The sequence below is a fragment of the Anas platyrhynchos genome, chromosome 18, assembly GCF_047663525.1.
Source record: "Anas platyrhynchos isolate ZD024472 breed Pekin duck chromosome 18, IASCAAS_PekinDuck_T2T, whole genome shotgun sequence".
Classification (NCBI taxonomy): domain Eukaryota; kingdom Metazoa; phylum Chordata; class Aves; order Anseriformes; family Anatidae; genus Anas; species Anas platyrhynchos.
The window spans coordinates 12634914-12650245 of record NC_092604.1 but is presented as its reverse complement, the minus strand read 5'-3'; the positions used below and the strand labels follow the sequence as shown (position 1 = coordinate 12650245).

Below are 15332 nucleotides of genomic sequence, written 5' to 3'. Positions count from 1 at the left end.
GTAAATACAGCTCATGCAATTTCAATTATTTTATCTGCATACACCAGGTTTCAGACAATGTTTGGTTAAATAAGCCATACAGGAAACAGCAGGTTACAGTTTCAACCAAGAGGATCTATTCCAACCCCTCTCAACAAACACACTTTTCTAGGAATGCAGACGCACCATACACACTACAGAATGAACCCCCAAAGTATTACCTGTATTTTACATTCTGCTTCCACAAGCTGCAATTTGGTCTGCGCCAGCTCAAGCTCCATCTCCCTCAGCTGGTTTTTCAGCATTTCCTTCTCCTCATCTGTGTCCTCATCTGAACCATCCTTTGCTGAACTAGCAACCTTCACACGGCCTTCTTTATTGAAGAACTCCCGGCAATGTTCACAGTCATCCACTTTTTGCTAAAGTAAATACCTGATTGTGAATGCTTGTACTGAAGCACTGACGATATTATCACAGCCTTTTCCTGCCTCTACTCTGGCAGAGCAGCACAATGCAAGGGACCACCAATGGCCTGCAAACTCTTAACTACCAGGGAGCACAACCAAGTAGGTTCCAGCCATGCCCAGATCTGTGGGCTGTACAAACACTGCTGTATTTTTGGTAAAACTGGCTAAGATAGTGGGTTCTGGAAAAGATAGCCAGAGCAATCTCCTCCAATAAAAAATAAATAAAATTAAATTTAAAAAAAAGACCCCTCAGAACAATTAACATTTATTACTGCACAGCATGAAAATGTAACCAATACAGCATTGGAGAAAGATGACAGCTGTCCATCCCTCCTCCAAGATCTCCCCCTCATAATCTTATTTCCAAAACTGTAAGTCAACAATGAATGCTCTTTCAACCATCATTTTAGTAATGACAAATTATATGCTTTCTGTTTATGATTTGGCTAAAAGATTTAAACAATGCAGACTGTGGTTCTATCTGGTCTCTTACCCGTATTTTCTCAATTTCAGCTTTATTTGCTGTTTGTTGCTTTTCCAGTCGCTCACTCAGCTGAGAACAAATCTGAAAGCAAAATTATGTTACCAGATCATTTATAAATGTACATTTTCTCCAAGATGAATGCTAAAGCACAGGTAAGTGCTACAAGAATGTTAATATGGATTGTTTGAGGGCTCCGAGAAACATCCGGAAAATTGGGATACTACATTAAGTTGTCTCATTCTATACATATTCTCCTATGCCTATAGGAAAAGGTGCAGTTTCAACATAAGTTATTGGCCTTCTGTTTGGCCTTGCCAAAGGAATCCAAAAAGATTAGGAAAAGCATGGCTCTTCTTACTGTCTTTGGGACAAAAGGCACCAGCCAAGACACACAAACAGTACAAAGAAAAAGTCTAAAAAAATAAAAAGATGCACGAATTCACTCCCCTGATACCTGATGATCAGGTGCTTGAATTCTAAAGCAAAAACTTTGAAAAGAAAAAAAGACATCTTTTTTTTCTTCTTAACTGCAATTACCACCTGATTGAAGAAGTGAAGATTGGAGAGCTTTTATAATAAGGTACAACTTTGATATATGAGAACCAACTTGAACAATGTTAGGCTGTCACCGAGGCAGTGGTGACTGGTGATCTACAAATACCTATGTCAGGGGTAAACAGAACTGGCTATCACTATCTCAGCAAAATAAACACAAAGCAAGAGCAAGTTTCCTGCTTAAAATAGATAAAACGTCTCCTTGAATGCATGGCAAAGAAGTCTCCTAATGTGCATGAGAAAGTCTTGGGATTAGATTGCCAAACACATAATCTTTAAATTGTGCTTACCTGTTTGTAGTCACCAATAATAGAGCTGTTCTTTTTGATCTCTGACTCTGCTTTATCTAGTTCCCTACGACACATTTCCTTCAGCTGTAGGAAAAAAGGTAAAAGGTTTGTGACAAACTGAAAAAATAAATGATTGGTATTTTCTCCTTCTCCTTAACCTCAATACTTTTTGCACAGGGCAGTACTCTACAGGGAAAAAGGATCTATCTCACCTACATGGGAACAGGGAAAAGCTGGACTTTGGTGGCTCTCATTGCTAGAAAAATAACTATTTTAGAGAAGAAAGTATTAAATGTACTGACAGGTGAAGTCCTATGCTTCCTCTCTGTGCAGCAATCTCTGGCACAGTCTGCGCCTTCGCAAATTCAAGTTAAAAATTCACTACTCTATGAAGCACCTGACAGGAAAGCAAAGAATTCTGCTTTGCTGACGTCCTTTACACTACAGAAGAGGCACAAACATGACTTCGAACATTACGCTCTGCCCACGCTTGTCACTTTTTTTCCCCCTCTCTCTGTACTGCACAGAAATGTGAAAATGACAGAAATGCCCCTAACCTGAGCTGATTCTTCTTCTAAGCGCCGCTTTTCTTCTTCTGCATCAATCAGCTTCTGCTTGGTCATTAGCAGTTCCTTATTCAGAGCATCTGCCTTCTCCTCCGCCTGAAACACAGAGAAGTTTACAGCACTAAAGAGATGCTTTCTTGCTGTGCTGATGCTGTGAGGCAGCCATGGGCGGAGGCTCCATTAGGGCACAACTAAGAAAACAGTCTTTTAATTCTTATTAATAAAAGTCTGTTCATTGTTACTAATAACAATAGCTGGATTATTGTGGTGTTGTTTTACTTTAATCATAAATTAATAAACATTTAATTGTAATTATTTTTCTGAAAAAGTACCATCTACAATGGCAAAGCAGCAATAAATTATAATTAACAGAGTACACCACTATACTCCATCACCCCAAAAGCCTCTCCTGAATTCAGTGATTATTTTTAGTAAAACTGGAGTAGGGCTTGCTCCAAAGAAATCCGATTACAGAATTAAGCTTTGTTTTCTCATCCAAGCTGGAAGCTGACCAATACATTTTGAAGACAATGAAAGGTACAAAACAGCTCATAATGTGCAAGATCAATAAACAACTATAATCAGCTTAGACCTAAGTTCAATTTGCAAGCATCCAAACTTGTAATGCAAACAGAATTCATGAAAAATGTCTCTATAACATTAAAGACACACCTCTCTGATGCCTACCAATGGATTTGATACCACCTTAATGTCACCCAGAAAATGCATGAAAAAATTTAGCTGCCAAAATAAATGTCAGACTCCTCTAAGAAAAGAGATGTCCCACCAGAAAGCATACATTTTTTATTTCTTAACTTTTTTTGTAATAAAGCTGTATAGCTGAAAAATCTTGTGCTCTTCATAAGTCACGCAAAACTACCTCTGCAAAGTAAGACATCTTTTTCCAGTCTTATACACGGCAGCTCAGTACTTCCCAACAGGTGTACGAATTCTACATAAAAATAGATCAATAACTCAACTGATATATAAAATGTTCAGAGAGTAGCTGTACCATTTCCTTTCAAAGGAAGAAAATCAGAAAGCGAATTTTAGTCCCTTAAAGTCCTGCTGATCCTTTAAAACAGATGGCAAAGGCAAAGAGAATATCCTTTCATTATACGTGGTTTTTAAGGCCGTTTTAAAGTTAAAGATAACTGGGATGGTGAGAGTCTAGCAACAGCAGAAAAATGAAGCCTATTTGCTGGTCTAGTGCAAAGGTTATTAAGGAAATTCTCATATTCCCAAATGCTTTGCTTTGATCTTTTAGGCTGCAAGATTTCAGACACACCATGAATGTATTAGAAAAGGTGTGTTAAACAATGTCCTTTGGTACTTTCCTTTCAGGACATCTGGCTAGTAGAATGAAACTTACCATTTCAGGTTCCAATTAGAAGAATTAATCAGGGTCCTAAAGTGGGATCCAACCTACCTATCTCCTCCTGGGGGATAACCTGAATGCTACCAATCGTTTACTATCTTTGAAGGCATCACTGTTATATATCCACTGAGGTATCTCAAAGATTATGCTTAATTTTGTTCCTCTCTTAGCTCTCCACTTCAACAAATCAATATAAAAGCATAACTGGGTTACATGTACTGAAGCAGCCACAAACAACTGCTAAAAACAGATACAAAAAGCTTCTTCAGTACATTTTATTTGCTGCAGTTCACCCTCTGAGTGCAACTACTGGGCAGTCTGTGTAGCCTTCTATGAGCTATCTTTAATGAAGTAAAAAAGCATAGGTAATAGGAAGAGGACATAGCAATGCTTTCTGAAAACCCTGTATTGAACATACTTCTATGATTCCACATTTAACATTATAGAGCAGTAGATGCAACAAACCTGAAAGTCACAAAACAAACCTCATTAAGAGCAACATTCATCCATTAGAATCAACATTTACTATGAATATTTTTGTAACAGCAAGTTTCCAGGAGACTGTGAGAAACCTTAATGTTCTCTGCAGCAGGTAAGTTGAAATGCTTTAAAGCCCGTCAACTCCTGCACTATATGATTTTTGAAAGTTATTTTCCTTTGAGATTTCTGAAATGTACATATCTCAGTACAGAACGAAAATGCCAAACACCAAGTACGTGAACTCTTCATGTCTCTAAGCAGATAGACCAAACGTGTTCTAGCCTACTACGTGCACTACAATGCCAGTCTCTTACTGCCTCTGCATGTCTTGTAAAAAAACATAACCTGATAAACTCTCCCAGATATGAATATGTAAAGAAGGGAATGGGAGAGCAAGCTTAAAAAAAACAAAACCTGCAACAAAGCAAACCTGAAGCTTCCTCCTGAGAGCTCTACTGATATGGGAAACAACCACTGACAGTGAGTGGGCAGATTTCATGGGCAGATTTCAACAAGCCAAACCCAAACCACAGTAACTTTCTCAGAGTTGCCTGAGGTATCTAAGAGCCAGACAGACTCAGACTTTCAAATTTATTAGCTACTTTAGAAAAGCCCATCTCCTGTGAGATCATACACATGAAAATACCAGTTGAAGGAAAACAGAATACGTGCTATTATTTTTTGTAACAATTCAAAGACTTGGCTCCTGCCGTACTTTCTTTCAATATACATACAGCAGAAAAGTAATTACTCAAGTACAGGTTTAGAACCTGCCTTCTTCCTCAGATTACACTGAATGCTTTTCAGAGCAATCAGTATTTCAGTCAGCAGTCCTATTGCTTGTGGATATCTGACACAGGTCTATATATCACCGTTCTGCACGAGGAACATGGAGGAGGAAAGAATCCTATCCCACCCAAATCAATACCACCACATTCTGCAGCATATCAGATACCCTGTAAACATGCCCCCCCACACCATGTAATGTGAAAACCTGCACCTGCTCAGCCTGTGGACCTGACAGGACTACAAGTAGCCCAGTAGTCTCAGAAATAAACATAAAGGCAATCCCTAAGCCGGAAGGCAAGACATGAGTGAAGATACATCCCGTAAGGAACAAAGAATAGGATTTATCAGTCCTGTGAACAGAAAATGCAAATGTACAAAGTGTGAAAACATTCTATGATACCTTCAATGAGAGGAGCAACTAGGAATTAGCCCAGTACTTTGTCTCCACTACGGAGCATAAAAGAAGTCTTACATTGTCTAAATCTTTTCGCAGAGCAATCTTGCTGGTCACCAGTTCATGTGCTAGATCATCATTTTCTTGCTCAAGCCTCATGTTTGCTTCTTGCAGACGACGGTTTTCACGCTATGGGGAAAAAAAAGAAGTCAAGAAAAAAGTCTTACCAGGTATTTGTCTATAAAACACAATGCTTACTGTGGCTGAATCCAAAAGCTACCTTATATCTCAAGTATTGAAAGAGAACTCTCTACATGCATTGAATTTACTGAGGACAAAAGCTGCTAGCTGTATTGTTAATATAAATTAAATGTTAGCCTTGAAAAGAAACCATATATAAATAACACTGCTCATCTATTACTTGTTTTCTTGGAGAACTGGTTTTGAAGAATGCAATGATAGGGGTGTCTTTCTGCCATCAATATCTTGCAAGGAGATTCCTACAAAAACTGATTTTCTTGGCTGAAAATAAAATTTGCATGCTAGAAAAGGGTGAGAGAGGATGGTCCTGGGAAGGCCACTCTATATTCTCCTGCTACGATTTCCAGCACACAGACAGATGTTAAAGTTTATATACAACTTTTCAGCTTAAAATATATAAATGTACGCATGTACGTGTTGAGGTATAATGTATAAGCACACAAAATTATATAAAAAATATATTCCTATATTTTTTTGCAAAACAAATATTTATAAAATTATATACTTACCACAACATACATCATTTAAAATCAGGCAGAGGAGTAAAGGCAAAGATTATAATCGATGGAAAATAGAGCTATAATCAATTAGGAGTTTTCTTTCTGTTCCTGACATTGGCACAATCAGCACATTATTTAAGTACCAAAACCTGGCTCTAGTGAAACAGTTCTACAAGCCCAAATAAAAATTCACACTATTCGTTTTTTAACTGAGAAGCTGGGCCCAAAAGAACCCTGCCACAATTAACATTGCCAATAAAAAGAAATGTACTTGATGTTCAGGTAGTCTATTTTCCTGCTACATCAAAAACTGGTCACAAAACAAAGAAAACAGCTTGAAGAAAAAGCCAAAGTAGGAACTTGCAGGTACTCTGCGTTAAAACAGATTGCAGTAGGTAGGCATTACCTCAAATCTTTCTATAGGATCCTCCTGTTGAGCTTGCTGCTCTCTCATGGTATGATACTCCTTTTCATATTTCTTCAGCTTCTTCTGGCTAATCTAAATTAAAGCAGCCCATTAGTTCCTGTCCAGAACATCAATAAAAGAACACACAATTCACAAAGGGTTATGGTACAAGCTTTGGGCAACTCCTGCCTTCTACAAAACACAGCTAACATTAGACATAGTCAAAAATTCTATTCCATTCCACTCACTATAATCACAGAAGTATCACTTTCTCTTACTGTTTTGTGAAACAGAAAATTTGTTGAAAGGGATCCCATGGAGCATCCTACCCAAGTTCTCCTTGGTACTGTACAATGTACAATGTATTTGATGCTCCAAATACTACAGTGGCTTAGCAAAACAAGATTGCTTTGAGGCCCACAGCGTGTGTTTAATTTCCAACTTAGCATGATGGCGAGGTTTCTTCAGCTGTTTTTTCAGCTGTGACATTCATCATCATGCAGAAATGTTTGCTTTACTTTGCATGAGGCTGCAAATGCTGAAAGGGCAAGCGCAGGCTCAGCTGACTTTTCTGCTAGTGCTGCTCAAGCCCAGGAGAAAACAATCCAGTCCTAAAGCTGTCTAGGTGTTTCAGGCAAGCAGCAACACCTCAGAAGCAAATATGCTCTGTCCCCTGCTGCTCTGGGATTTGGAAGACAGGAATTCTGTTCTCATTTCTGACAACAACTGCACAACACTAGGCAGGTGACTCCCTCAGGATCCCAGTTTCCCTTTCTGTGAGAGGGGAGAGAAAGGCGGTGTTAAATTCAGTATTTTATGCACACTGTCCAAGTCCTTCAGGGACAGAGAACACGGGATCTACAACAGATCCTGACCAGCGTATTTCCAGAGGTCCGCAGCCAGGCACGCTGTACACCACCATGGTTTAGCAGCACAGGCTATGCTCACACTGCTGCAAGCATTTCACAAGCAAGGCAGCACCCATCTAAATTAAACTGCTAGTAAGAAAAGCTGCTGAGCCTTTATTGTTATCTTAGTAAACCAAGAAAATTGAACAGCTATGGATATGTGTTCCTCTTAAAAACAGGTTTTGTCTGAGAAACATATTAAACAAACTTTACATGCATGAATGGCAGACAATGGAAAGCACACTTTAATTTCCCTTATCTGTTTTTTTTTTTAATCACTAACACTCTTACTTGAAATGAGCTGTAGATAACTGGTAGGTAGGCTCCCCCTAGTGAGAGTTGCACAGAAACATTTCGCTGAATGTACTTCAGGTGACATTTTTTTGGAGAAGCCAACCCATCTAAGTAGAGTCAACCAGCCCCATCACAAGCGCAGAAGTTATTCTTACTAAGCAGCCCAGACAAATACTGAGAGTATTAACCCTACTGACGATACAGCCAGTAACTTCAGGAGGTTATGTCACTGCTCTGCCAAAACACTGCCCAAATTGCTGGGTTTCATACACCAAACCTCAAGCTGTGTAAAGGTTAGCTCTTTGAAGTGAGGCATCCAGCTGTGCAAGAGGAAGAGAAGGAAGTCACACCACTATGATTTCATCTTCAACTTTTCTGAGTGCATTAAACCAGTTTTGCCTCCAGATACTAATAGCGAGGTGATCACGAGAACATTTGCTGTTGTCACTGGTTCTTGACTCTGGAGCCCGAGGGGGTGCCGTGCTCTGGGAGTCTGCAAGGCCTTTGGGTGTGTGTGGTGATGGAAGGCAGAAACGAACGCTGGAGTCCCACCAGTTCTCCAGGGGCACAGAAGGCAGCAGTAATTCTGTTAACATTTGACTGCACCACTGAGGAGTGACTTTAAGGAATTAGTGTTGTCTCAAGCTCATCATTTACTGACCTCCTTTTCAGCAGAATGCTGTTGTAATCACAATGCCTTAGCCAAGCTACTTCTCCCTTCCTATAAATGATTTATTTTGACATCAGACCCTTTTCTGCTCAAAAACACTTCCAGACACAGAGCTGGATATTTCTACTGACAGCAAAGGACTTGTATTTTAAGTCAAAGAAGGCTATTACATGCAGCACTCCAATCAGAGGCAACAAACATGGATGAGATACAGAAGTGTGCAGCATCTGTGCAGAGCCTGCACAGAGCAGTGCAGCCTGCACTTTCTCCATAACTTTCCATTTAATCCCCTGAAAACATGAAGCACTCAAGAAAGCAGTGTACGACCTTGACTGTTTGCCTTAACTACTTCACACAGCACTGAGAACGAAGGGAAATTTGGCAGAGTGGGAAGAGGAACAAGTTATTTGGAAACATGAAAAGCAAATGCACCCATTACACGATCTTAACCAGATGTATATGCAATGTCTAATCTGTGGCTAACATCAAATGTTTGGATGAGCTAAAACAGTTTGCTTACTTCTCAATTATTTCCTAATTTCTACACCAGTGTCATTTAAGACATACTTGAATTCTATGGAGAATATCGCTACTTGATGTCTTGAATGTTAACATACTAGGGAAGATGTGTACTTATAAACTGACGCTACAAAAGAATTCCTCCAGTGAATTTAAAGAAATATAAAAACAAAAAAAAAAGAATCATACCAGTATATTTGACCATACATTAATCTATGTGAAATTATAAAGAAAGAATCACAGCTTCCTTAAAATATACAAAATAAATTATCAAAGTTCCATTTTAGAACTCAATTATCCCGTCTATAAAGAGGAAACGATACATTTCTTACAGTAACTTCATTCTGAAATTCTATTTTAAGGGCCTATTCCAAAATGCCAATATAAAGCTTTAGCTAGAGTATTATTGATTATAAAAGCAATTGACTTTCAGCTACAAGATAATGCAATACTTGATGTATATAACTAAAGTCTTAATGTCAAAGGCTAGAACTTTCATTTCATGTAGTTATACTTAATAAATAGGGCTTAATGGGCAACTGAAATGTAACAAAAAACATCAAACAAAAGAACTCCACGGTGTACCTCAGCAATTCAAACACGCAAGGAAGCCCACAGAGCTCTCCGAATAAATTATCTCAGAAAACAGGAACTATTGAGATTAATTCATTTACAGAGAGAAAATTTCTGGGACAACATCTCTCCAGTCTACAGTACATACTGAACTCTAGCTTCTATTCTGTCCAAAAGAAGGCTCCTAGAAGGATCAGAGATGACATATTTTCCCATGATACACGTTTTCTGTTCTGTAAGTCATAAGGCTAACCATTCTCAGTATTTTTTTTATTACAGTATCACGTGTGCCCAATTAAAAATAGCCACACTCTGAAAGATAACACTTTGTTTGTGCATTATATACTCCATTTTAAATAAAACCTCCCCCCTTCTTCTCAGTTAAAGATACTACCCTTTTTGCACCTACTACTAGACGAGAACTTAAAAGAACTGCAGCTATGTCAGTATTTTATTTTAGTGCCATTAGTGGCGTTTTTGTTGTTGTTGTGTTGTTTTTTGTTTGTTTGTTTTTAAGCCTGATTTTAGTAGCACTAAATATTGCTCTCTGAAAGCCAGTCTCTTATTTCTCCATGTGGGCCTCTATCACTGAAAATCTCAGGGCTTTACTGTATTTCACTGCAAAAAAATCTGCAGTTATTTTCACTTGGACAAATAAATTGTGAAGTTACATATGGAGACTGAAATTGTACCCATTCAAGACATAGTCACAATTGCTATCACCACATCTTTACCTTCATATTACAGGCTAATTCCATCAGCTTCTTTGCATTTTCCTCTGAACGGTATCTCTTGGGCAGCTGTACACGGAAGAATTTTAATGCCCCTTCAAAGTCAGTCAGTAACAGATCATCCTTGGTAGTCTGGAGACAAGGACAGAAGACCCAGTAATTGCAAAGCAGATTTTGAACAAATACTGAATTCCCAGAGACAACGCAACAACAGTTTTGTAAAGCTCCCAAGAACATATTTACTTTTTAACCTTCTAAAAACTCTGTTTGTTTCTATTTCTGCAACCTTCTATTCCCTGCCACCCCATCCCCCAAAAGCACCCTGCTGCACTGAGCAAGCCACACAACAGCATATGTAATACAGGAAGTTGTTAGCTTTAAATATATATATTATTATAATAATTATTATTATTAAATAGTTTTTAATAAACATCTTAAGTTTTGATACTGTGCATGATGTAGCATAAAACACTTTAAAAATTGGATACTCACTTTTAATAATCCCAGTGCAACATTAAAAATAACACTTATTCCCTAAAGAGAAAAATAATAACAAGATAAATTAATTTCTCAGTATTTACAACTCTAGTTATTTGGTGGGTTTTGTTGTTCGTCTAGTTTTTGTGAAGTTGAAAACCAGGATACAAGTTTACACATGTAGGTAACTACAGGTACTACATGAAATCAAAGGCCCTGAGAATGACTTTGCAAAAAATGAGGAAGGTATTTTACTGGATTGCCATTATGTGATAGCAAACCAATCTTTCAGCACAGGTTTTACTGTCTCCTTAGTAGTTTGAAACTCCAGAATGATGAGAGCACTGTACTTTATTTTTAATGACTAGTCGGTCAGCTCAAGGTCCCTTAGTTTTCATATAGCAACTTCAGAAAATACTGGAATCATATGCAGCAATATATGCATGAATACATCAATTTCTGGTATTCAAAACCTGGAATAATTCTTTTAATGACAAAGAAAGTCATTAATGACAAAGAAAGTCATCACTTTAGGACAGAGTCCTACATCATCTAACCTTTGCCACTACTTTTTAGAAGTGTTTTATTTAAATTGAGCAATTAATTATGAAAAGTCAACAGCAGCATGCAACTTAAGTGGTACCTTCAAAAATCGAGACACATTGCTGATATTGTTTCAAGATTGTCTTTCTCTTCCCCAATGAATTATTTTTTCTAAATGACAAAGAAACCCCTGAGCCTTCACTATGAACACATTTACTATTTATGAATTTAAAATGTGTTTCTAAACAAATAAAACTGATTTTCTAGATACCATCTGTTACTTTCTGTTTCATTGGCACATGGACAAATCAAGCAGCAGACAGATAACAGTGAAAGGGTAAAAACATTGACCAGGAGGTTTATGAATGCTGAAACCCCTCCGTGTAGGGAATGCAGATAAACTGTGCCACTTCACAGCAGCAACTGCAGATCTGGTGAAGAATGCATGAATAATATTAATCAGCAAGTATAAAAGTAAATCATTAGTTAGCTCAGGGATGCTTCAGTACAAAATGTGAATTGTTCATATATTTTAATAAGCTCCAACTGAAACTACACTACTTACCAACATACCACCAAATATACTGTTTTAAACATGATTATGTGCAAAACCTCGAAGTAAAGAATTTGCTTTCCTCCTTATATGCTGGGAAGTATAAGGAGACTTCAAGTCTCCTGGAAAAAGAGCTCCAAGCTTGTGAGGTTACCAGCACAGAAGTTAGCTGAGAAATTTTATATGCAATGGCCTTCTTGCAACAGTGTTCTACAAAAAAATGGTATCATCTATAATACAATTTAACCACCAAATAAATTTGGAATCTTTCATCCACATATTTGTAAATTAATTTCCATTCCATGAGCACTGTATGGAATTATACATACAGATTAAACAGTATTCAATGAAATGGGATATTATAATCACATATGTTCCCAATTCATACCTTTAAAATGCTGAGATCTCTTTTTCACTGCAAAAACGTAACACTTCTACATAAAAATAAGTATCACTTGCCTAGCTCTGAAAGAACAGATAGTAACAAGGACATGAACCAAGATAGTAAAAAACTGTCAAAAGTTACTAGTAGTACAAACCTCCAATTATAACACGTACCTCACATAAGAGTAAGTCGATAATATGGAAGACCATGTAGAGAGGGAATTTTGCAGTGAACAATGTAAGGAACCACTGGGAAGCATACATGTGTGCTTCAAGGCTAATGTCCAGAAAGTGGTTATAGAGATCAGGAATGTATTCCTAAGAATAATATTACAAAAAAAAAAAAAAAAAAAAAGTTAATTTATACTATTTTGGAGCATTAGACAAAATTCCAAAGTAATAGAAGTTGGGTAGTGCCCTTACAGTGACAATCAGTGCAGATAGGCAGGCTCTGTATCCACTCATGCCTGACAAGCCAGCTGTATGACCTGTTAAAGAACCTTCCAAGGATGCTGAAGGCATGTCCCAGTGCAGATGCTCAAAAGGCCACTGTATTACATGCACAGTGAGCCCAGTCTCCACGCTCTCACCCTAGCAAGAAACCCGGACAGGAGATGTGCTGACCCTGCAAAGCCACTCTGCGGCGTGTCCGCAGTGAGCTCAGAAGTCACTGGCAGGACAGTCTGTATGAGAGCCACTCCAGCTCTCACACACCTCTGCCTTCAGACTTACTGCACGCGGCCAGTGCTATCCGACTGTCTCAGGTCAGCACTCTCTAGTCTCAGAAAACCTCCAGTATGGATAATCTTCACTCTTCATCCTTACTAAGAGGTTACAGACAGCATTCATGTGTAAAACAAATGGCTGATTTTGCTAACCATTCGAATTGCAGGTTCTGATCCATTCAGTTCACACAAGTTTGAGTACCTACCTGCATGAGGCGCTCCAGCTGGTAAAACTTGCAGTGCAAATCTTCGAAGTTTTGTTTGAAAAGTTCCCTGAGTCCATAATCAAACATGATTTTGACCAGAACACTGAAAGCTTGCTCTTCAGGCATCTGTGAGAGGAAAGCGTATTTATCACAGAGCATTTAAATCTTTCATACTGGGTCCATTTGCCCTTGCTGTTTCTCCTCCCTCTTACAAAATGCCAGATTATTACTACTATTTAATCTGGCCCAAACCAGTTTAAAAGTAAACAAGAGTATTAACACACAAAAGGAGGCCTAGCATTGGAAACTGCCCTTCATTCTTATTCTGTGGAATGAACCATCTCCCAATGCCCAACTGAAAACACCTCTTTCAGACATCGAGACCAAAGAAGCTTCTTGCCATATTTTTTCCAAATAGTGTCAGAATCCTACAGATTTTAAACAGCCTAACTCTGTCACCTATGTAACCAAGAAAAAAGCAATATCAGATGACGTTTAACTGGATCTTCCCCTTATTTTTAACTATATATTTACCTTTTTAAATGACATTATTACATTTGATGTTTATTTTTCAGATGCCACAATTACAAGAGACCAGTAACTGCTACCAAAAGCTCTATTTATCACAACTCAGCATTGGTTTGGGAACGTTCAATATCCCTTTCCTGCCAAAAACTGAAGAAACACTCCTCATGGCTTGTCAGTGTTTAGACATTTCTCCCGAACATCAAAATTCAGTAATAGTAAAGGCTGGCTTCAGGTCGATCACTTGTTCCTGTAAAGGCCAGAACATCCATCTCAAGTATTCTATTATTAATCTGCAGATGGAGTCTGTTAAAAATGAAAACTTTGCTGAGACATGCCAAACTGGTAGTGAAGGGCTCCTTCTCTGCAACACTTTCTTAATATTTATTTTCCCTAGCAGCCATACTCCAAGGACTGATTTCAAAGAGAATCAAATAAAAAGAAACTTATTTCAAATTCAACCTTTTTAATGCAAGCTTCATTCCCACAGGCAACAATTATTATTAAGAAAGAATTCTGGAATAACTCATGGTCTGTTCTTGACAGCCACTCTCTCTAACGCAATGGATATTTAAAAAATGGACATAAGACAATGAAAAAGGTAAAAGACAGCACGTATGTTTCAGTAAAAGGGTTCAACTCTCCAGTCAGAAAGTATCATCCTTCTTGATCTGATTCAGTACAACAGTAAAGGATTAATTGGTCATCAAGCAAATGTTTCAGACTGCAGTCACAAAGAACTAAAAGGTTGCTCTGCTTAGTCATTTGCTTAATGTTTGAAAAGAATGGAGTTTACAGTATCTTTGACATCCTCCACCGACTTCATAACATTGTGGAAAACACTACACCGAAGATCAGACATCCCCTTCCACTGGAAACTGCAGAGAAGACTTCATGCTCAGTTCTCACTGGTAGCAACTAAAAATCAACTTGGGAAAAGAAATCTCAGAGCTCTGCTGGGCTTAGGAACTGGTCAGTTTCAACTGCCCATGGCTGCAATACACACAGTGATAAAAAGCAGACCTTCCTTTAAAAAAGAACGGTCTATAAATAATTTGTACAGATTTCTAATCCTCTCATATTTCCCAAGCATGAGTGAATCTAAAACTTTTTCTGATTTACAGTAACCATAAATCTCTTGGCTTCTGAACACGCAAGCAATTAAAGGATATTACTCTGCCGAGGTCACTTTTACCAACAATTAAGTTTAAAAAAAGTATTCTTGAGTATATTAACAAAGCAAATATAAAAACTATTTTATCCTTCAATAACCTCTAAATCCAAGAAGTACAAAGCCCTACAATGCCTCCAAATAAAGGCAGCATTTGTTACGAATATCCCAGTAAGTTTTAAACAATTTACTCTTCTCAGTCTAAAATCACATTGTTATTGACCAACATTTAAGTGGATAAGCAGCCTGCAATCCCGCTAGTTCGGGAGTTACCAATGTCTGTCCCAGACATGTGGAGCAATATTTATTCTTAAGCTCAAGACAAACTGGAAAAAAAAACACCACTTACATGTAGAAGCAGCACAGCAGCAAGAAACGACTGGCCTTGACAGTAGCCAATCTCTTCATCATAGACAGAATAGGCCTAAAAAAGGAATCAAATTTTACAGCATATCTGTCTCAACCTAAAAGCACAATGAGAATGAATGCTACATTAAACACAGC

The 15332-nt window shown here is 38.0% G+C and overlaps 1 protein-coding gene across 2 annotated transcripts in view; it reads right to left on the bottom strand.

Annotated features, from left to right (window-relative positions):
• RABGAP1 (RAB GTPase activating protein 1) overlaps positions 1–15332 on the bottom strand; it is a 67052-nt gene that overhangs the window by 2363 nt on the left and 49357 nt on the right. For both annotated transcript variants that reach the window (XM_027470902.3, XM_027470903.3), the window contains 11 exons: positions 15178–15252; positions 13133–13258; positions 12376–12519; positions 10737–10778; positions 10248–10376; positions 6550–6642; positions 5461–5571; positions 2333–2437; positions 1776–1859; positions 940–1011; positions 201–398 (listed from right to left, as the gene is read on the bottom strand). In XM_027470902.3, the coding sequence (XP_027326703.1) occupies positions 201–398; positions 940–1011; positions 1776–1859; positions 2333–2437; positions 5461–5571; positions 6550–6642; positions 10248–10376; positions 10737–10778; positions 12376–12519; positions 13133–13258; positions 15178–15252 (1179 nt within the window). The remainder of the gene's footprint in view (positions 1–200; positions 399–939; positions 1012–1775; positions 1860–2332; positions 2438–5460; positions 5572–6549; positions 6643–10247; positions 10377–10736; positions 10779–12375; positions 12520–13132; positions 13259–15177; positions 15253–15332) is intronic.